The 22,351-nt window shown below is 36.2% G+C and overlaps 1 protein-coding gene across 1 annotated transcript in view; it reads right to left on the bottom strand.

Annotated features, from left to right (window-relative positions):
- The window catches only part of LOC135083168 (pikachurin-like), a 279,979-nt gene extending 260,965 nt beyond the window's left edge, over positions 1–19,014 (bottom strand). The window contains exon 1 of the mRNA XM_063977902.1: positions 18,912–19,014. Coding sequence (XP_063833972.1) covers positions 18,912–19,014 — 103 coding nt within the window. The remainder of the gene's footprint in view (positions 1–18,911) is intronic.
- Positions 19,015–22,351: the final 3,337 nt, after the last annotated feature.

Here is a 22,351-nt window from a genome sequence, read left to right as displayed (position 1 = left end):
ATAAAATATTACGAAATTGTATTGTATAAATAAAAGTTTGAGGTTATAAAATAATATTTTATTTTATGCAAACATTCTTAGACATTTATGCAACTAGAAATAGTGTAACAAAGACGTACTTCAATTTAAATGTCCTCTTGTTATGATATTATTGGTTAATTTCTGATTTATTTTTTGTTACACATAGCTCATAATGGCGGTAATTCTAATTTGTCTTAATGTAGCAAGAGAATAGAAGATTTTGAATTTGTAAGTTTAGTAAAGAAAGAGTTGAGTCAAGTTATACTTTACATAGTATTAGTTAAGAAACATTAGATTTAACTTACACTTAAAATTCACTTGATGAAGTATTACTTAAGTGCATGTGGTATCAAGTAGATCTTTAGTTTTAATTAGTTAAAACTAGATAGTTTTCATTCTGTCTTAGTCTTGCTAAATTATTGGTGCTGCTATACATTAGAGAACAATTCATTTACTAACTTATTTATTAATTACAATAATTTTCCCTTGACTTTGTCCGTGTGGAAGTTGAAAATGGTTCTAATGGGACTAATTGGTTTTTCGTTTTTAGTTTTATTATGACATATAGGGGAAAGTTCGGTATATTGTACTGGTGGGTAAATTGCACTACCCTCATATTTCGTAAAGAATTCTTTGAACTCTGTAATTGCTACACTCAGCGATAAGCAATTAAATTAATTGAATATCGGCCATATGATTTTTGCCGTGTTAATGAACACATGACGTATTTTATTGTGAAAAGTTTTTATTTAATCGTTTTTATGGATTTTTTTTATCCACAACGATGAAGCTCTTGGCCTGTATCTCACCTGATGGTAAGTGACGATCAGGCCGAAGGTGGAAGCGAGCTTCGCCCGGAATCCTCAAACACGGAGGAACTGGCTATCTTACCTCTAACTGCCGGAACACAATAATGATGTTAACATTGTTGTTATGGCGACAGACTTAGGTAAGATGGTTGTAGCTGGCCAGGCGGACTTAGAACAAGCCCTACCACCTACCAAACCGAACAGAAAAATCTGCCCCCACTAGAAATCATTCTGCGTCTGAAGCAGGTGGTCTTACCACTAGACCACAGAGGCGGTTAAAGAGGAAAGAGAGGAACTTTTAACAATTTGTAATTTTGTTAAATTTAATCACACAGTGTTTCTAATTTATTAAATGAGAAGATTTAGAATCGTAAATTAGTGTGGATTACAATTATTACAAATATTTTTCGGTAATAATTATGTTAAGATTTTTTAAAAGTACCCACTGTCACCTAGTTAGTTAAATTGTATAATATCATTGTTGCACTCAACTTTACCATACAATTTCGAAAATATTTTAGACAATATTTTAGTAAATCAAATTTTATAATTACTTATAATAGCATAATTTAGTTCGCGGGCGACCGCACGCATTTTGTATCAAAAATTAATGCACGCAGGTGCCCGCGGCGGGCGCACGCCGCGGGCGTGCATTACGTGATCCTGTTTTATCGAAATCGTCCCTTTAAGTGTATTTTTTCTCAAAATGTACTAATTCTAGTAAAAAGATAATTAACTTAATCTTCAGAAAACTATTTTTAGGACAATGGTCTTTAAAAAGTCCTAAGTAAATCTACGAATACTTTATTTACTTTGCAACACTTAAATAATACTTCATCTATACTATTTAGTATTAAGTGAGCATACAAAAAATCTTAATTTAGTAAAATAATATTTTTTTAACTTAAGCTAAGAATAACTTAAGACTAAATTATCTAAAGAATACTTAACTTGGTTTTGGGTATTCTTAATTTGCTTAAGTAGCGCTCGATGAAGAATATAAAGTCTTAAAGATAAAAATCTCTACTCTAAGTGTATTTGGTTTTAGCTTAAGTGTAAATTTAGATAGAGTTAAGACAAGTAAGATTTTGCCATTAATACCAATTGCTACTTGGGCACCTTCGACTGTAGTAGTACCTACTTACATTCAGCGTCAAATAATTCGTGACACCCAAAGTAACCAAAAAGTTCGTCCTTAATGCAATTGGATTAAGGTTGTGTTTACAACTTTTTGTTTCTTTTCTTTACTCATGTGCTTTGGGTGTCACGAAGTATTTGACGCTGACAACAATCAAAAGATACAACAGCTGGACAAAGGCCTCCCCCAAGGATTTCCACAACGAACGGTCCTGCGCCGCCCGCATCCAGGCTCTTCCCGCGACCTTCTGCTCGTCTATAGAAACATTGAAATAGGTTCGTTTCAGACAAATGACGTCCACTGCTGGACAAAGACCTCCCCCAAGGATTGCCGCTTCAACCAGTCTTGCGCTGCCCGCATCCAAGCGCTTCCTGCGACCTTCACTAGATCGTCGAAAGAAAGATTAGGTACTTTTACTGTTACTGTGTGTACGAATAAAATAAAAATACTCTACAAAAGCAAATCCAAATAATAAAAACCTTTCAATGGAGGCTAATATCGTTATATGTATACTCAACTTGCTAACACAATATTCCTTTTTCATCAAACGTGATTTAGCACATTCAATATTTTATTAAGTTCTCTACTAAAAATTCTATCAAAAGAAATGTGATGTTGATCTACTTACATACAGGGTGTTTCCAAATAAATTAGTTTTCTATGGAAAATAAGTTGCGTAATAATACCACAAGTTTTTATTTAATACATTTGTTCATCACCTGTCATCCACTTTGCACTCGAGGGAAGTACATTTTAACTTCAAACTCCTATGTTCTTCTGATTAATTTCGTTGCGGGTCCAATGACAGCTTAACTTTCCCCCGGGACAAACTTGACCTTCACTGGTTGGTTTTTATTGGCGGTCAAGCTCTAGATCTTGGCTACACAGGAGTGGGAATCCCGTTTTTAAATCTCACCATAAGAAACAATCTTCAGTCTTTAAAAACAATTTTTTTCTGACAATGGCTGACAAATAGTGACTTGAGTTTCTTGCGCTGCTTCTTCTCAACACTGGCGCATTTATTGTCTCGAAGCAGTGGTAGGGTTAACACTAGGACGTGTAAAAAAAGCTTTTAAAAATACTTGCAAAAATAAAATGAATCAAGAAATTCCATGACACCCTGTATAAACGGAATTACGTATTATAAACCAAAAATCTTAGAGCTCAAAGCTCTACTATTATGTTATTCGGTTTCAAAAGAAACTAATATCTTAATGTAGGTACGTTTCAGAGTAAGCAAAACTTGAAAGGGAAGCAACTCAATTATTCAATTAAGAACTTAATGAGATTCCATGAGAGCTCACGAGCAAAGTTAAACGAAACTACTTGTAGTATGTTACTTTAGCTTTGCGAGATATCTTATGATAAGGGGAGGGCGGGGAACTTGGGAAAATGACGACTTTTACTTTATACATTGGAAATTATAATCAAGTAGGGGGGACTCAGGAGAGTTGTAACAAAGTCAGTATATCTGAACATAATTATTATTATGACAGTGTAACGGGCTAGCCATTTTTCGTGTTCTTTAATATTGCTCTTTTAACACTAGATAGTTTGCGTGAAATTGACAGTCCGATAGCTGTTTAGGTGAGCCAAATCACATTTGTTATAACTCTCCTCGCACAGTGTTTTATTTTGGCTTAGAAGCGGACATCCCTGTTTTATTAATTCAATCGTTAGATATTACTATTATGTATAAAATTGATGAAGGAACTAGTAGTTGTATTTGCTTAGTTTCGAAGAAATATTCGATATTGTGATTTTATAAAAAAAACAGTTTTAGAAGCATATTTTCTAAAAAAATTACATTAAGGCAGAATTTTGTTAAATAAATTTACCTATCACTATAACGTCTACCTTTATGCAGAAATAAATGGTTATTGCTGCAGTAATTTAGGAATTATTTAATAATTTATGATTTTCAGAAAACATTTTTTTCTCCGTTGTCCTAGAAAATTGGCAGCTATATTTACTTTATATTGATGCATGATATAATTATCTATAATACCTGAAAATATTACTTGCCTATCCCGTGTAAGTTCTATGATACGACTAGAAAAATTTGTCAAAAGTAATATTGACTAAGGCCATCGGTCAAAACCACTATTAACTGAAATTTGCAGTCAAAAGTGGTTTTGTATATACTTACTCTGCCAGAATCGCCTAAACTTCTCTTATATAATCGTCCTTCGTATGTTCGTTAATCAATCCTCTTATCGCCCCAAGCTTAAGCAAACGATGTTAATTAATACGCCCATATTATATTCGCGGTCACTCCATACCCCGCCGATTGACCCGCTGGCAGGGTTATCATTCCTTCTGCGATATCATACTACAAAAGAAATAATTAAGGCTATGCGTGCACGAGTGACTTTTTGTCACCGTGACTGATGTCTTTCTCAAAAATACAACGTACGAGTAGTACTTATGCTTATCTATGGACAGACATACTGTCACGGTGACAAAAGTCACCCATGCGCATTAATTTATTCAAACTCATTAATCCCACGACTCTCCTCTAAACTAATTTGTGTTTGTGCATCTGAATAATATACATAACTAGCTCATTATTTCTACATAAGTTATCTAATTATTTTACTGAAACTATTCGTTATTATCTCAAACAGAGTACTTATTTTACTGTATTTAAATATTAATTCAGTTATTTTGAGCAATAAAATTTTATTACCGTGGAACGTTTGGGGTGAAGGCTTTGTTGGTTTTGAGTGAAAGATGGGAGACGCTCATATTAGTTACAACCGATATCATGAGTAGAATCAAATAAAATTACAATTACTTATTATTTTGTTAATTAAACATTAAAGATTTCCTTTTTAAATTTGAAAATAAAATACGTTAGTATCATCCCGTATTTAATTTAGAAATTGTATTTTCAATTAGTAGACTTTTTAAACAATTATTTGACATAGCGTTTAACTGAAAACATGACGTTTTTCTTTGTTTTTCATTCTTTTAATTGGTTTTTCTAATTGCAAGGAAAAGTTTTATTACTTTTAATTTTCGAACAACAATGTTAACAAGGTCTAAAAACAGTACCTAAACATCAAGCCAATAACATGGAACTCAGTCAGCAGAACACCACAGTACGGCGCGGTAATGACGTAACGAGTACAGGTGACGCTGTGTTTGCGGTGAATGACGTGACGCGTGACATCATCGAGCTACCATCACGCTTGCTACGCGTCACTGCTAATGGGAGGATGGCATAGAGTTGTGAAACAGAGAGATGAGTAGGCAGGTAAGTCAGCAGCTGAGTGAATATGGTATTGAACGTAAATGATTTCGTTGTCTCATAAAGTCATAACTTCCCAAAGTGTTCGTTCCGGGAAACGCCCGCCCCTAGGGCTGCCAACGTTTTTTACAACAAATAAAGTATTTTCAGGACTGAGAAAGAAATAAACAATACCTAGCTTAGGAGCTTAGTACAGATTGTTTTTATATTTTTAGTGCTTCTCGCACAACTTATCAATTTAGTATTCATATTTTAAAAGCCTCACAATAAGTTTAAGCAGCTCATCGCACTAGTACTGACATGTCAGAGTCAGAGAGTATTATTGTATATACTGTAGACCGTAGTACTGGAGACCCGCGCGGGTGTGCGCACGAGCGCACGCACTATACTTGGCTCCGTTGATAATTGTTGTTTAAAGCGATTCAAAGTGAATATTTCAACCTACAAATTGTATACATCAATTCCTCACAAAAAACTATAAAGACAGTGCTATTTTGTTTAAACAAACATTACGCTTTTAGTGGTTTAAAACAGTGCAAAGATACTAAACAAACAGTGATACGTTGTGTGTGTGACTCATCAAGTGCTCGTTTTCGAAACAAATTGCCATATATGGTCACGAAAGTCAACCAAAGCAAACTTTACCACGACAATAAAAGCAAACTTTTCGTCGATGACGTCATGTGTCAGCGTAGCTCCGTGATTGTGGTGTTGGAAAGTTAAAGCGCGGTGGCCCAATATTGAGGGTTCGAATCTCACTGCGGCGAACATTTTTACTTTTTGCTTTTTTCTTTTTGCTTTTTTGTTTTGATTTTTTTATTTCATAACATATCAGCAAAATGACTGGGAAATGCGGCAAATGCTCAAAAAATCTACCAAGAAAGCAATATTTGACATGTTCAGTATGCGGTATCAGCTACGACATCGACTGTGCAGGTGCAGAGAAGCGTTTTTTTATAATGAATGACGAACATAAAAGACGATGGAAATGTCTTCCTTGCACGCAACCTACAAGTTCAAAAATAAACATGTCTACTCCTAACACTGAGAACGTTACTGTTAGAAGGAAGGACATCATCAACATTTCAACATCAAACTCTTATGATTCACTGACTGAAACTTTATTGGATGATGATTATGATGATGATGACAACTCAAGATTGAACAGAAGTTGCCCGGAGTTATCGACAGTCAGGCCAGAAGACCTGGAAGAGCTAAAGCTAAAGATATTAAGCTTACAGTCGAAATTAGACATTGCAGAGAGGGAAATAGAAAATCTTGTTTCGGAAAATACCTATTTAACAGAAAAACTAGCTAAAAACGAAACAAATATACATCGACTAAAGCTAGTGTCCAGCTCTAGCAAGAAATCCTGTAAAACTCGGAAAAAAATGTCTGATTTAAGATTGTCATCAAGTACAAATCGAGCTTCTGGTGAGAAGCGGAAGGAAACCTCTGAATTAAGACACTCACTAGCTGCAAACCAAAGTTTTGAAGGTTTAAATATACCTAAAACCGATTCTAATAAATCGGAAAGAAACGAACATCTATCAAAAGAAACTAAATCTAAAAAGAAGAACATATATATCGTGGGAGATCAACAAGTACGTGGTTTAGCGTTGAAATTGTTGGAGTCACGCTTTGGACGGTGGAACGATGCGTATAACGTTATCAGTCTTATCAAACCTCAAGCCCAAAGCAGCGATATCTTACAAAGTTTCAAGGTTTTGTCTGACAATGTTAATAATGATGATATTATAGTTTTGTCTGTAGGATCTAACGACACAGACCCTTATTTGTTATTTCATAATGTATGCAACACTTTATGTAAATTTAATAATTGTAAAGTTTTTGTGATAAATGTGTCAAAAAATCGGCATCTAAATGTAAATAGATTAAATAATGAACTTTTTATGTTGATAAGTAAATATGACAATTGCACATATATAGATGCTAATAAAAATAATAACGAAAATTATAAATCATATTTGCAAAAGCTGACATTTAAAATAAATATTGAAATTGATTTTATAAAGTATAAGAGTGATTTTATAGATGGTATAAAAATGCGTTTCGGTAATAACATAACGAATATCAGTAGGCGCATACCTAATGTATCTTGTAGCAGTGGCATCAACATAATTTCTATGTGTAATTCGCCTGACAAAAATGTAAACAAACCGGATACTGAAACTGATTCACAAAAATCACCTCAAAGAACGCAAACACAATCAAATGATAACATAATTTTTTTTCGATCATAACAACTTTACAATTTTACATCAAAATATAGCCGGCCTTCTAAATAAAATAGATAATTTTATAGTAGCGCTAGAAGAACTGAAAAGTAATAATATGGACATACAAGTACTATGCCTATCTGAAACATTTGTACAAAGTGGTGACGAAGTAGTTCTTAAATTACCAAATCATAAATTAGCTGCATTCTTCTCTCGGTGTAATCAGAAAAGAGGCGGTTCTATGATATTAGTAAGTAAAGAATTTGACTTTAAAATTATAAACATCTGTAAAGAACTATCACTATCTAAGACTTTTGAATGTTGTGGTGTACAAATACCATTATATAAATTAGTCATTGTCAATATTTACAGAACCCCTGACTCTAATGTAGACTTATTTTTGACAAGACTTCAAGAGCTGTTACACAATTTAATGAAAAACAAATTTAAAAATAAAATAATTCTGACAGGTGACTGGAATATAAATTTATTAAAGGACAATAATACAACAAGAAATTTGACAAGCATACTCAAAAATTTTAACTTGAAATCACACATAAATACTGCAACTCGTCAACGAGCATGTTTGGATTTAATTATAAGCAATATTCGTAAGGTTCAACCAGATCTACATACACTTGGTCTGTCCGATCATGAATCAGCTCAGACGATAACATTTAAACTAAAACTGATAAAAAAAGAATACACTATACAGAAAACGGACTATAGCAAAGAAAATATTGATAAATTTGTTTCCTGTATATCCGCTTTATCATTTAATGAAGTATATAGTAATGACAATGCTAATTTAGCTTTTAATGAATTGCATAATATATTTCAACTATTCAATAAACTCTGCTTTCCAAAAAGTTTAGTAAAAATTCGAAACAAATTTATACACCAGAAATGGCTGAGTAAAGGAATCAAATTAGCGTGTAAAAGGAAACGGGTGTTATATATTAAGTATACTAGAAGTAAAAATGCTCAAAGGATTGACAATAAATATAAATATAAAAAATATAGCCAAATTCTTAAAAAGTGTATTTTTAAAGTTAAAAAGTTACAAAATCAAAAAACTATAAATGAAGCTTCTAATAAGTGTAAAGCGACATGGAATATTATAAATGAAAATAATTTAAATAATGACCCAGGAAATTATTGTATTGACATAATAAAGAAAAATGACATAGAATATAATGACCCTAATATAATATGTGACATTTTTAATAATTATTTCATTGATATGACTAACTCAATTGATGATAATTTAAATTCTAATTTTATTGACATTCCATTTAATAATAAATCAATATTCTTAACTCCTACTAATGAAATCGAAATACAATCCATTATTAACTCCTTAAAAAATACCAATGCTGTGGGTCATGACGACATAAATACTCGTATCATAAAGTTATGTGCTAGGTACATAAGCCGCCCCCTCGCCTATGTAATTAATTTATCGATAGAGCAAGGTTACTTTCCGGACATCCTAAAGTTTTCTATTGTTAAACCACTATTTAAGAAAGGGGATAAGTATGAAATGAACAATTTTAGACCAATAACACTAATACCAGTCTTTTCAAAAATTTATGAGAAAGTAATGCACAAACGTATATACAGCTTTATTTCCGCGAATAATATACTAAACGATAACCAGTATGGTTTTCGCAAAGGAAGCTCTACAACCTTAGCTTGTTACAATGTAATACACTTAATAACAGAAAGTATTAATAGTAGGATACCGATCGTTGCTTTATTTCTAGACATGAGCAAAGCATTCGATTTTGTTCCTCACAAGAGACTCCTAAGTAAGCTTAATAGATATGGTATTAGAGGTAATGCTTTCGATTGGTTGGAAAGTTATATTACGAATAGACAACAATGTACGGAAATAACAAATGTAAACGACACTAAACGAACTACTTTCAGGTCTAAATATCGAATAAACGCCTGTGGAGTGCCACAAGGCAGTGTGCTAGGACCTCTACTGTTTTTACTATACATTAATGACCTGCCTAAGGTAACAAAACATACATGTTTTATGTTTGCAGACGATACCACTGTGTTGATAAAATGTAATGACCAAAACAAATTTAATGACGATATTAATGAAACCTTAAAGAGTCTGATAGAGTGGCTCCATTTAAACAACCTTAAAATAAACATTGAGAAGACAAATTTTGTTCAATTTTCTTCCTACAAGGCAAAACCATTAGATTTGTTGGTCCAATATAATGGTGAAACTGTTGACATGAAAAACGATGTGAATTTTCTTGGCTTTACTATAGACAAGAATTGTAACTGGAAAGCACATATCGAAAAATTATGTAAAAAAATTAATAAATTTGTATACGCTTTACGACGTCTCAGTAATATTTCGTCTACCGAAACTGCTATTTCTGCGTATCATGGTTATGTGTCGTCCCTACTCAACTACGGTACTTTGTTATGGGGTAACTCAGTTGATATAAACAAAGTTTTCATAGCACAAAAAAAATGTATAAGGGCAATTTGCAGAGCACATTTTTTGGAGTCTTGTAAACCCTTATTCTTACAACTTAAAATTTTACCATTACCATGCTTGTACATAAAACAAATGTGTATATTTGTAAAACAAAATCCTCAATATTTTGTTACAAGAAGCCAATATAAAAATAAGGAAACGAGACACCAAAGTAGAATAATGTTTCCTAGCATAAGACTGCAATTATTTAAACGAAGCCCCTATTGTATGGCTATTAAAATATATAATAAGTTACCTGAATTTTTTAAACTGTTTCCGCTAGAGTTGTTTAAAAAAAAGTTGCATATATGGCTTTTGAATAAATGCTATTACTCAATACAAGAATACTTTGACGACAAATTATTATGATTAACAGACTATTTAATTTTCTCGACTAGAATTATTTATTGTAAAGCATGTTAATATAATCCATTGTAATAATAATCCTGACATTCAAACGCTGTAATTTATTATTGTTCTTTTGTACTTACATTATTATTATTTTTTTTTTTTCAATATTTGCACGACTAATTAAGTCAACATGTGGACATGCCAATTGTAATAATAATATCTTGTAAAACCATGTAAAAAAGCAAATAAATATTTCTGATTCTGATTCTGATTCTGATTCTGTACCCAGTATTTATAGTAGCGCCCTCCTGTCAATTTCATATTCGTTGCACGTGCACTGATTTACGGTGTTCTTAGGTAGTGTTCGGCATTGTTCTGCTGAAAACATTTTTTTTTTTTGTTTAACAGTAAAACGTATAATGTATTGAGAAACAGTATTAATTATATTGTTTTAACAGTATAGCTGGGAACCCTAGCACGCCCATAAATGTTTAGCCCCACCCATCATATCTTACTTTTATAGCTATATGAACGTGTTTTACGCCTCTCTTAGCGGGACGCGTAATTTTTCAGTAGCGCGTTATGGACTTTTCATTATACCATTAAAATTGATTTTCCCTGCGTTTTTTCTTATGCGTCTTTTTTGAGATATAAAAAGTTAATCAGTAGTTGGCAGTTTCAATAGTGTTTTTTTTGGCTGTTGGCCGTTAAACTACTGTCTTAATAATAATATGACGTGTATGCCTGAAAAATAACTTTATGAGACTGCTCTTTCTATATCAATAAATCTACGTTATTTTGATTGCAGAGTTATAAAACATTGATATAATAATTGAGACAAACAGTTCAACAGTCTCTATTTCGACAAATTATCATCGTCACCTCTTTTTATTTCATTCCAATTTTTTTATAATAGCGCAAACAGTAAATTACTATCATCCAGTAACACAAAAAAAATGGTAAAGGGTCTCTCTTGGGAATCTTCAGTCTATACTTTAAAAGAGTAGATTCCCATGATTAAATCTACTTAACTCAGGTTTGGCTTCATTTTTTGTAGTAGACTATCGTAGATAGAGACTAAAGCCTGGTCCGTCGCGCACACTCACTGCGTGCGCCCGTCGCACAGTCGCGACAGCAATATAATTACGCGCGAGCGATAAGGATGGGTAGCTTGGGGTCATTGGACAAAATTCTACGTGCTCACGGACCAGGCTTTAGTCACTTAGCTCTTTCATAGCCTACGACAAGGATCTATATTAAAAGTGATAGCAAAAATATCGAGCCCATTAAAACTGCAGAGAAAGCAATTTTGCTCGTATAATAGGCTCTCCAACGTGATATCTTTCTCAATATAATAAAATAGTGATGAATAATATAACTTACAGGTCACTGAATGTCAAAGGGCCTTGGAAAGGACGAGAACTTTACATAAAATCAATTGATACCAGACGACAATCCCGAGGCAAACAAAACTAGCAGAAAATTATTAAAACGATAGATTGGGTGAACGAAAATGAACAGAAACTATCTGTGTGCCTTGTAGTAGGTAGGTAGAGACGACTACTTGTCAAACTAATCTCTGTTAACATCTTCTGTGGTGTAATAAATGTAAAATACCATTTCAATTTTGATTTAGGTCATCGTAATTATTATAACTTATGGTACGGTACTTAGGTGCTTATTTATGACAACCAACAAGGTTAAAGGATGTTTACCAAGTGAACCGTGGATTCCTAGGTGGAACCTGTATGTCTTATTTAAGCTACTAAACTTCAAAAAAGTATTACGTACACATACTTACTTAGGCTGAGTTGCATCACCTAACTATGACCGTAACTATTACGATATAGTTCCAAAATACTGAACTGTCCTATCGATGACATTGACAGCGGGGCGCCACCGTCAATACCGAATCGCTGGTTCCGATTTTTGCCATGTTGGAAACCATAAAGTTGAACGATGGTAGCGCCCCCCTGTCATTGAGTTTCGCGGGACAGTTCAGCGTGGGTCATCTATATCCGATGTTTTTGTATAGATGACCCACGCTGAACTGTCCCACCAAACTCAATGACAGGGGGGCGCTACCATCGTTCAACTATATGGTTTCCAACATGGCAAAAATTGGAACCAGCGATCCGGTATAGACGGTGGCGCCCCACTGTCAATGTCATGCATAGGACAGTTCAATATTTTGGAACTATATGGAGTTTGACAGATTTTTGACGTTTGTCAAAGTTATAATAAGATGGTGCAACCCAGCCTTACACTACTAACTTACAGCAATGTAATCACGATGCTGTAGCACGACGCCGCGAAGGACAAAGTTTGTGAAATGCTAAAAATCGCAGGTAGTAAAAAAGAAATTAATTACTCCAAAAATAAAATCACAGCTTCTATGCCTATCTCGTTGAAAGGATAAACCACGCAAATTACATAAGCCCAGCTTTAAAACAAAACCGCAGGATCGGCAGTTGATTAAAAATGTTCAACGTTTGTTCTCAAACTTCTCTTTAATTGTCCCCACAGGCGGGTGGGACATAATTAAATGGGGATTACCCGTTATCCAGATAAAGGACCGGATTATGTTGCAGCCATTGCAACGATAAATGTTGTTAGACTTGTTGTCGAGTTTATTTTATGTTTAATTACAGAGCCTTTTGTTTCGAGTCTTCGTTAAACATTTTTAAAAGGATTTGACAAGACTTTGTAGCTATTAAAAGACACTTGATATTTTTTGGGTAAGATATTTTACTGTAACAATAATATCCTCTGGTACTGTGAAAGGGAATGTTATGCACTTTATAATGACCAGACTTTTTAAATGAAAACTCAGTTCTTTTTTTGATAACTGTGTTTTAAACATAGGACTCGTGACCTAAGTAAATGTCACCATCGCTGTTTCACTGTTTCTTTTTTCATTTTTTGCAATTTACTAAAGCACACATCGGAAATCAGAATTCTAAAATCAGAAGTTCAGAACTAAAATAATAAAACGACCATTACCACTGAAACAGTCATTTACTTTTACTTTTTCAAAACAAACTGTACTGTATTGAATAAGGTCTTCGCCTACGGCGAGAGCATCGCTACTAACGCGCGTTAGTCGCATTTGCAACGCACTACAGAAGTGATGCAACGCGCTACTGCATCGCTACAAAAAGTCGCCGTGGGCGAGGGCCTTTATATCGAGCAATATTACTGGAAATTTGGCGCATAGATGTCCCGATAGCCCATGGTTAGTATTCATCGATAGTGGTTATGGGCATTTCTACTGCACGGTGTATTTTTTCTCAATTCGGTGCTAAAATGTATATTTAGTTTTTTAAGTAGTTTCAATACAAAAAAATAAATTTTACTCCATTCTGAATGTAAAAATAGCATTGTCACTAAATATTGTAAAGTGGTTTATGAGAAAAGTTAAGCACCGAATTGAGAGAGCACCGAATTGAAAAAATGAATCACGGAATTGAGAAATGAATCTCCAAATATAAAAATTGCCCCGCAAACTTAGAATTGACGACATTATGAAGAAATACCTAATGTATTTCAATAATCAATATAATAAATACTTAAAACGTTTTGATATCTGACTGCTGGTCTATTAGTTAGATGGTTCATTTTAGGTTTATGTGTCTGAAATACCAATGGAATAAAACAAAAATCCTAATCAATATGTTCATTTTAATAAGGAACTATAATAATTCTTAATATTTATATATATTTTTTTTAAATAAAACAAATAAATACATAACACAGGGTCTCATTGTTTATTTATTCTTAACCTTGAACATAAAACAAATATTGCTAGACCCAAGAGCTAGATTGACCTGACACTATACCGAAGATATATCGGACGTCAGTTTGTATACGATTAAAATGGCCCTCAAATAGCTGAAATACAACAAGGCACCGGGTGTTACAGCATTATGGCTGAGCTTCGCCGGTACTAAAGGCTCTACAGAAGCAGTTCAATTCCGTTATTCTCGAAGAAAAAACGCCTTCGGTATGGCACAGAAGTGTAGTGATAGCATTATAGACTCATCTCACTTATGAAGCGTGTTTACAAGCTGTTTTCGAGAGTCCTTACGAATCATCTCGCTCGCAGACTCGACGACTTCCAGTCTTCCGAACAAGCTTGTTTCCGAAAAGGCTTTAGTATTATGGTACACACACAGGTACGCTACGGCAGATTATACAGAAGACCAAGGAGTCGCGATATCGCAGACGATATCGGAGTCATGGCTGAAACCTTGGAAGATCTAAGCACAATGCGCGATGGCCTCCGCAGAGCCTCTCAACAAGTGGGTCTCAAAATGAACATGGACAAGACAAAAATCATGTCAAATATCCGTGTTGCACCCACTCCTCTGAAGGTTGGAGACTACACTCGAAGTTTTTGACAATTGTGTATACCTGGGACAAGAGTCCAGATAGTTAGGTCCAACTTTGAGAAAGAGGTTTATCGCTGAATTCAACATAGCTAAGCTTCGATCGGGAAGCTTCGCTATTACGTCTGAAATACCGCAGTGTCTTAAGACAAAAGTCTTCGACCAGTGTGTGTTGCCAGTGATGGTGTATGGATTGATACGTGGTCGCTTATTATGAGTCTAATAAGAATCGGAAATGAAAATATCGGCAAAAGAACCAAAGTGACCGGCATAGCCCGCAGAATTGCATAAATCAAGTAGCAGTGGGCGGGGCACATAGCTCGTACAGATAATGGCTGTTGGGACTGAAAAGTTGTCGAGTGGAAACCACGGATCAGTGAGCAGGCCCCCCACTAGGTAGACCGACGATCTGGTGAAGGTCGAGGGAAGAACCTGGAAGAATTATTTTGATAAGATAGCAATAGCAGTGTATTATTTTTAGTGAAACCTCAAAAAATAAGTTTTATTGTCTTCTGTCCAATGACTGGTACGGTCCAATGATTGGTAGTTCACCCTATTATTATGCTCTATTGATTTCATTATTATTTTAAGATACACAAACAATTTATAGCACAATAAAAGTCTCTATTTTCATTTAATATCAATTCGGTGTACGTGTTTTCTCAATTCGATGCCCCATATTCCGCGGAATTGAGATCCACGGAATTGAGGAAAAATCACATTTCATCAAATTACTCGAAAATATTATAAATTAAAACAATTTCTACCAAACGTAATGGCAGATATCAGTTAAATACTTAATTAATTCAGCAGTAATCTCATTAAATACTTCATGAACATTATTAATGTCGCACACCGGTTTGAGAAATGACCAGTGACCAAAAATTCTGAGTGATTTCAAACCTCTGAAAAATGCTCCTCAAAGCGACATATCCCACTTTTATACTGCTCGACCACTCGAGTGCAACTGCTAGTTTATGGGAATCAGTCGTGGGTGTTTGTACTGTGCGTAGTTAGTGATATAGGAGCACAAAAGTAAAAATCACGGAATTGAGGCACACACGTCGGACAAAATTTAAATGTGTTACTGTATTAAAACCCAAGGACTTACAATAAAGAAACTCATTTATATGGCTTTATTAACTATCCCTTGTTCTGTGAATGTGGGTATCATAATGGGAAAGTTATTATTTCAAAAGTTATGAAGCAAAAACGAGTGAATTCTGGAAACCGGACACTCCATTTTAGGCCAAATTTCGCCCGTTTTTGAACTTTCGGATTTTTTCAAGGCGAGATGTAAAACCTGGCGGTCTTCTAAATATGCTCTCCATCAAGTTAAAAGTCCTATAAAAACGTGTGATTTTTTTCAAGTCCGTACTTCAATTTTAAAGGTACTTTTTTCGCCCCAGTAGGTCGATCGGTCGTCTCCGTAGAAATGCCCTTATATCGGGAAGTTGGTCGTGAGCGTAATAGGAATCGACGCCGAATTGCGACGAAGCCGAGCCGACAATTTGGTTGCCCAAAAACAGAATGGCCGATGTGACATTCTTGAGAATATCAATATTGAGCTTTAAGCTGAGGGTGTATGCAACGAAATTGATTGTATCAAAAAATATCACTTGTAGCCTCCGATATTGGGATCAGCATTGAGTATAATCCTTGGGGGAGAGCCAAACTATTAATGAGTCTCTATTCAATCACTGTTCTGGAACAAACTGTGGGACTTGCAATATTTGCTACGCAATTATTTTATAATTTGATGTATTTTATTTATGGATAAGTAAACGAATCAGGGTAAATATACCATCCTAGACTCCATCTCACTTAACAGGTAATTGCAGTCAAATACTTGCCTTGTTTTGCATAAAAAAAAAGAATATTTACTAATAACTACTCGGTGGTTTTCAAGAACTTTTAGCTTTTCTGATAATAAATTGTAATACATTAATTTGTGATAAAGTGCAAATTGCTGTAAGCATAAAGTAAAAATGATGCTGTAAAAACAAATGATGCTAACCTTTCTGACAAAATCCAGGCGCAAAGAGGGCGAGGAATGTATATTAGGCTATTACCTCCAATCGATGTCGGTCATCCTACATAATACAGGATGAAAATAGCAATTCGGACAATAACACAAAAACGTAACACCCTGTACCTAATATTTGATAACATAAGTTGTACAACACTGAATGTCTCAGATATGACATTGACAGGAGGGCGTTACTATCCATACTGGGTTATTAGTTCTTTGCCACTTAACGTGTAAATAAACTACAGTTTTCAGATTTAGCCCTTTAATTATTGAACTCTATGCTTCTGGATTTTCATTTTCATAGTTCTGTTACAAATTAATGACAAAGTAATGATTAAGGGGTTCCGTTCTTTCCTTTTGAGGTACGGAACCCTAAAAATAAATGATGAGCGACAAGAAACTACCTACTGAATATTACTACAGATTATTATATTTTGATATTGTTGTATCTATTGTTCTCTACCCTGTTTGTATGAGAGTATCCACAACAATAGAGACGGCCAAGAGAATCTATATCGATTGCAAGTAAGTTTACAATGCTATCACAACTAGGACAAACTCTACAGTATTGTGCTTTATTGTGTTGCTTTGTCTGTGAAACATTTCAAATATTCATACAGCAACCGACTACATACGTGTTTAGAAATATACAGACACTAGCGAACGTGTTCGGTTTGTACGGCATCGTCAGATCGTCTCTATTATTCATTAGAATCGCTAGTGTGTTATGTCATTGTCAGAATTGTGTATTATGCTTTATCTGTGTCGGTTATTTTATTGGTGATACAAGAATATAATGATTAAATCAAGTTATGAGTGGCAATCTTCAGGATTATCGTATAGAGAGCTTTTCTGCTGGAAAAGTGTGTTTTTGTAAATGTTAATTTGTCAAGAAAAGAAATGGGGTTTTATTTAAATGTCTAAAGATGTCATTTAGGTATTAACAGGTGGATGCCCGAAAAACAAATAAACACTGAGAAACAAGTAAAGATTGAAAATTAAGTTAATACTAGTTTTTATCCTGCGACTTTCCCGGCGTAGATTTTTCCGACATTCAAAACTGTATTAATTTTTATCACTTGTTTATTCACATCTCCAAAATAGCGTCTTAAGACTCATCCTACCTAATCGGTCATTTCGGTCATGATCGGTCTGAGGACCGATTCCAAATGAAATGAGAATAAGCACAGCTAGCGACTAAATTCCCTGATGATTATGAATGAAATTGATATTATTATTATTCTATGCATAATAAAACCTGGAAAGAGGAGAACCAATCTCATAATAAACACAATGTTAGGGCATGAATAATAAAGATGGTATTTGAACACTTTTTTTTTTCTTTCTTTCAAAAGTTTTATACGACATACACCGTTGACAGTAGTAGAACGCGACTGACTGCGCGGTACAAAGTATACATAGCTATAGCTAGAGTATATCTACGTAGGCACATAACCACAGAATAAGTAATAGTACAGGTACAGAAGGATTACTCCGCAAGACGATTTAAATAAATGCGAGTCTTGCTACGACGCGATACAGTGGAATTCAGCTCGCACAGCACTAAGTACCTACAATTTTATTCACCTACAAGTTTTGTCTCTTTCTATCGCGTGCCTCTGAACTCTTCTTACGCTGTTAGGGTTGCTGTCTAGTGAAAAAATAATTAATCTACTTATATGTCATGAGGTACGTATGTAGGTAAGTACGCATTTATTATGGAAAAAGTGGGAGAGGCCTTTGTCCAGCAGTGGACGTCATTTGGCTGAAACGAACGAACGCATTCTGAGCAGTAGTCATGGTAGGTTAGGTTCCTATACTATCCTAAGAATTATTGATTACCTACATGGCCAACATACTTTTCAGCATCTTTGGGAAGCGAAAAAAAAGATAAATAAAATCCGGTAGATTTCTTTTCGAATTTAAACACCCGAACGCCGCACAATATTTCTTTCTCTTTATGTCCATTTTTAAATAATACTTCGATCATAGAATTAGGTACTACAACGCACGCCAGCGTCCTGACGGGCGCGCGCGTGACACTCGACTGATATAATACCCGCCGGCGGGGCGCTTCGCTGTAGGTAATTATCGGATGTACCGCGCGGAGTGAGCCAGGCCTGACATAACTCACGATCTTCGCTATTACCAACACACAGAAACACAGACTTACCTTGGAAAGCAGCCTCGAACTGCCCCGGCTCCTGCGTGGGCGCGAGCGCGGCGGCGCACGCCAGCGCGGCGAGGAGCGCTGCGAGCGGCGCGACCCGCGGCATTGCGGCACTACGCCATGCCATCGAACATACTCGAGCCGCACGCTTTTGTAAACGAATTCCTTTTGAAATCTATTGCTTGGTAGGCTAGTCTTTTATGGGTCATGTTATTAAAATAATGGGCCTGCGTAGCGTTTTTACGCAATGTTTCTTTTGATTTTTAGGGATTAATTGTAGTGTTTTGTGGGTAGAAAGACTAGAAAGGTACTTAGGTACCTACATAACTGAACGAACTACTATTGAAATAACTGAATTTTGTTAATGACTAAATCAACAACAACAAACAAACCTCCTTAACACAAAAAGTTCAACGCGCGTTGAGCACTAGTTTAAATTAACATTTAATATAGAAATTAGATTTTAAACTAGTGTTCAACGCGCATTAAAGAAGCCACAGCAGCTGTGGCTTATATCTGCTGCAGATGCCACTGCAGAAGAAAAAGAAGAAGTATTCCAGCGGTAGAGATTTAATGACCTGATGATGATGATAATTATTCATAATATCTTGAACGAGGAAGACCGATCATATAATAATATGACCACAGAAAGATAATACCTACATAATCAATTTACCTTGAACGAGGAGGACTGACCTCATGACCACAAAAACACAGCAGAGGCCTTAGTGTGAGTTTAAATCAAACGTCCTCACTAGTGAGCGCGTTAAAAAAATGTATGAAAATTTTACTTCTTGAACATTTCCGCTAGAGGCGCTGTACAATCACATTTAATGACATTTTTATGCGCTCACTAGTGAGAACGTTTGATGTAAACTCACACTCAGCCCTCAGAAGAAGAAAAATAAACTTACCTTGGAAAGCAGCCTCGAACTGCCCCGGCTCCTGCGTGGGCGCGAGCGCGGCGGCGCACGCCAGCGCGGCGAGGAGCGCTGCGAGCGGCGCGACCCGCGGCATTGCGGCACTACGCCATGCCATCGAACATACTCGAGCCGCACGCTTTTGTAAACGAATTCCTTTTGAAATCTATTGCTTGGTAGGCTCGTCTTTTATGGGTCATGTTATTAAAATAATGGGCTTGCGTAGCGTTGTTCCGCAATGTTTCTTTTGATTTTTAGGGATTAATTGTAGTGTTTTGTGGGTAGAAAGACTAGAAAGGTACTTAGGTACCTACATAACTGAACGAACTACTATTGAAATAACTGAATTTTGTTAATGACTAAATCAACAACAACAAACAAACCTCCTTAACACAAAAAGTTCAACGCGCGTTGAGCACTAGTTTAAATTAACATTTAATATAGAAATTAGATTTTAAACTAGTGTTCAACGCGCATTAAAGAAGCCACAGCTGCAGCTGTGGCTTGTATCTGCTGCAGATGCCACTGCAGAAGAAAAAGAAGAAGTATTCCAGCGGTAGAGATTTAATGACCTGATGATGATGATAATTATTCATAATACCTTGAACGAGGAGGACCGATCATATAATATGACCACATAAAGATAATACCTACATAATCAATTTACCTTGAACGAGGAGGACTGACCTCATGACCACAAAAACACAGTAGAGGGCTGAGTGTGAGTTTGCATCAAACGTTCTCACTAGTGAGCGCGTTAAAAAAATGTATGAAAATTTTAGTTCTTGAACGTTTCCGCTAGAGGCGCTGTACAATCACATTCAGTTTCATTATTAAATGCGCTCACTAGTGGGAACGTTTGATGTAAACTCACACTCAGCCCTCAGAAGAAGAAGAATAAACTTACCTTGGAAAGCAGCCTCGAACTGCCCCGGCTCCTGCGTGGGCGCGAGCGCGGCGGCGCACGCCAGCGCGGCGAGGAGCGCTGCGAGCGGCGCGACCCGCGGCATTGCGGCACTACGCCATGCCATCGAACATACTCGAGCCGCACGCCGCCTCTGTAACAAAAAATATTAAATTAGTATGTAGAGACTAATCCTACCACTGGAAACCCTGTCCAGCTTGGCAGGCCCGCCGCTAGCTGTTTCGTCGCCCGCGTGCAAAACCGATTATGCCGCCCTACGACTACCTACTTAATGAGTTTTGTCAAAAAAAGGCTAATTTAATTGATGTTTTCTCATTTTTCATGCTATGACATAATTTTTTTAAACTTAATAGTCCAATCAATTGGTATTTTTTTCCTGCAAAAGGTGGAAAGTAAAATGTTTTAATTTGTATTAAGTATATTTTTATGTATGGACTAGTTATGAAAAAAGTATGTTTTCGAACTCGAGAGGTCAGAGCGTTAGTCACCATCTTGAGTTAAAGGCCCGAACATTAATTATTTTTTACATTTAACGCTTCAATAATTGACTATATGAGGAAAATGTCTTTGAGAAGTATAAAGACGATAAAATTTCAATTGTTTAAGTATTTTTATTTATTCTGTACGTCGCGTTGATAAAAAGTTATACAAGGTAGAAAATTTTCATTTGCACAAAAATCATTGTAGTAGCCTCCCCATCCCTCTTGGGTAGAGGGACGGTGCACACGAGTGTGCGATAGCAGGGAGGGTTAGTGGTGGACGTTTCGTGTGCTACTCCCGCTCTAACCGCACTGGAGCAATGAAGGGTGCGGGAGCGACCCGCTCAATTTCCTCTCCCTTACCCAGATGGGCGCTTACCCGCTTTGATCGGGAGATGGCCAAGGAGGCTGCATTCGTATGCGATAGTCACGGACGGTGATATGGCGGCCAACCAATTAAGAAAATCGTTAATTGAGGTGTGTGATGTTAACATGCCTCGATCACGCTACCGCACACCTTGTCGTGCTGTCTACTGGTGGTCGGCTGAACTAGCTGAGCTGCGTTCACTCGTAGCTGGCGTAAACGTTCACGAGACCCGTCATATGGCTTGCCTTTATGAAATCGGAGCCGCCAAAGACCGAGCGAGGGCAGAAATGCTCGCAAGTTTGGACGACGATACTAACTGTGGGAGATTTTATGCTAGAAACCAACTACAGCCTATTGGTCCTCCACTGACTAAAGAGCAGGCTCTGCTAGACAAGGTTTTGCGAGCGCTCTTCCCGAACCAGTTTGCCTTTTTCGCTCTACCATCCATGATAGATTCCCGCAGTGTCAACTCAGCTGTGGAGGGAGCCCCTCTTTGCCTGCCTAGGCCGGATAACTATGCCTGCTGCGCAAGGAAGGCCGTCCAGGTAACTCAACATCGGATATGACTGGGTACAAAGCGGCGCCCTCCTCCCGGGCGTAGATGTTATCAGTTATGCAGGTGACACTCGTCACAGCCTGAGGGATTGTATGGACGCGGCCAATTTGGCGACCACTGCCAGTACTTAAATTGCCTGCGCGCGTCTGGAGACTGGAGTGTTTCTCCTAACGCCCATATTATTTTACCGTGGATG

Source organism: Ostrinia nubilalis, chromosome 23 (genome assembly GCF_963855985.1).
Source record: "Ostrinia nubilalis chromosome 23, ilOstNubi1.1, whole genome shotgun sequence".
In the NCBI taxonomy this organism is placed as follows: Eukaryota; Metazoa; Arthropoda; class Insecta; order Lepidoptera; family Crambidae; genus Ostrinia; species Ostrinia nubilalis.
The sequence above is the reverse complement of the archived record's forward strand: the minus strand, read 5'-3'. Positions and strand labels throughout refer to the sequence as shown.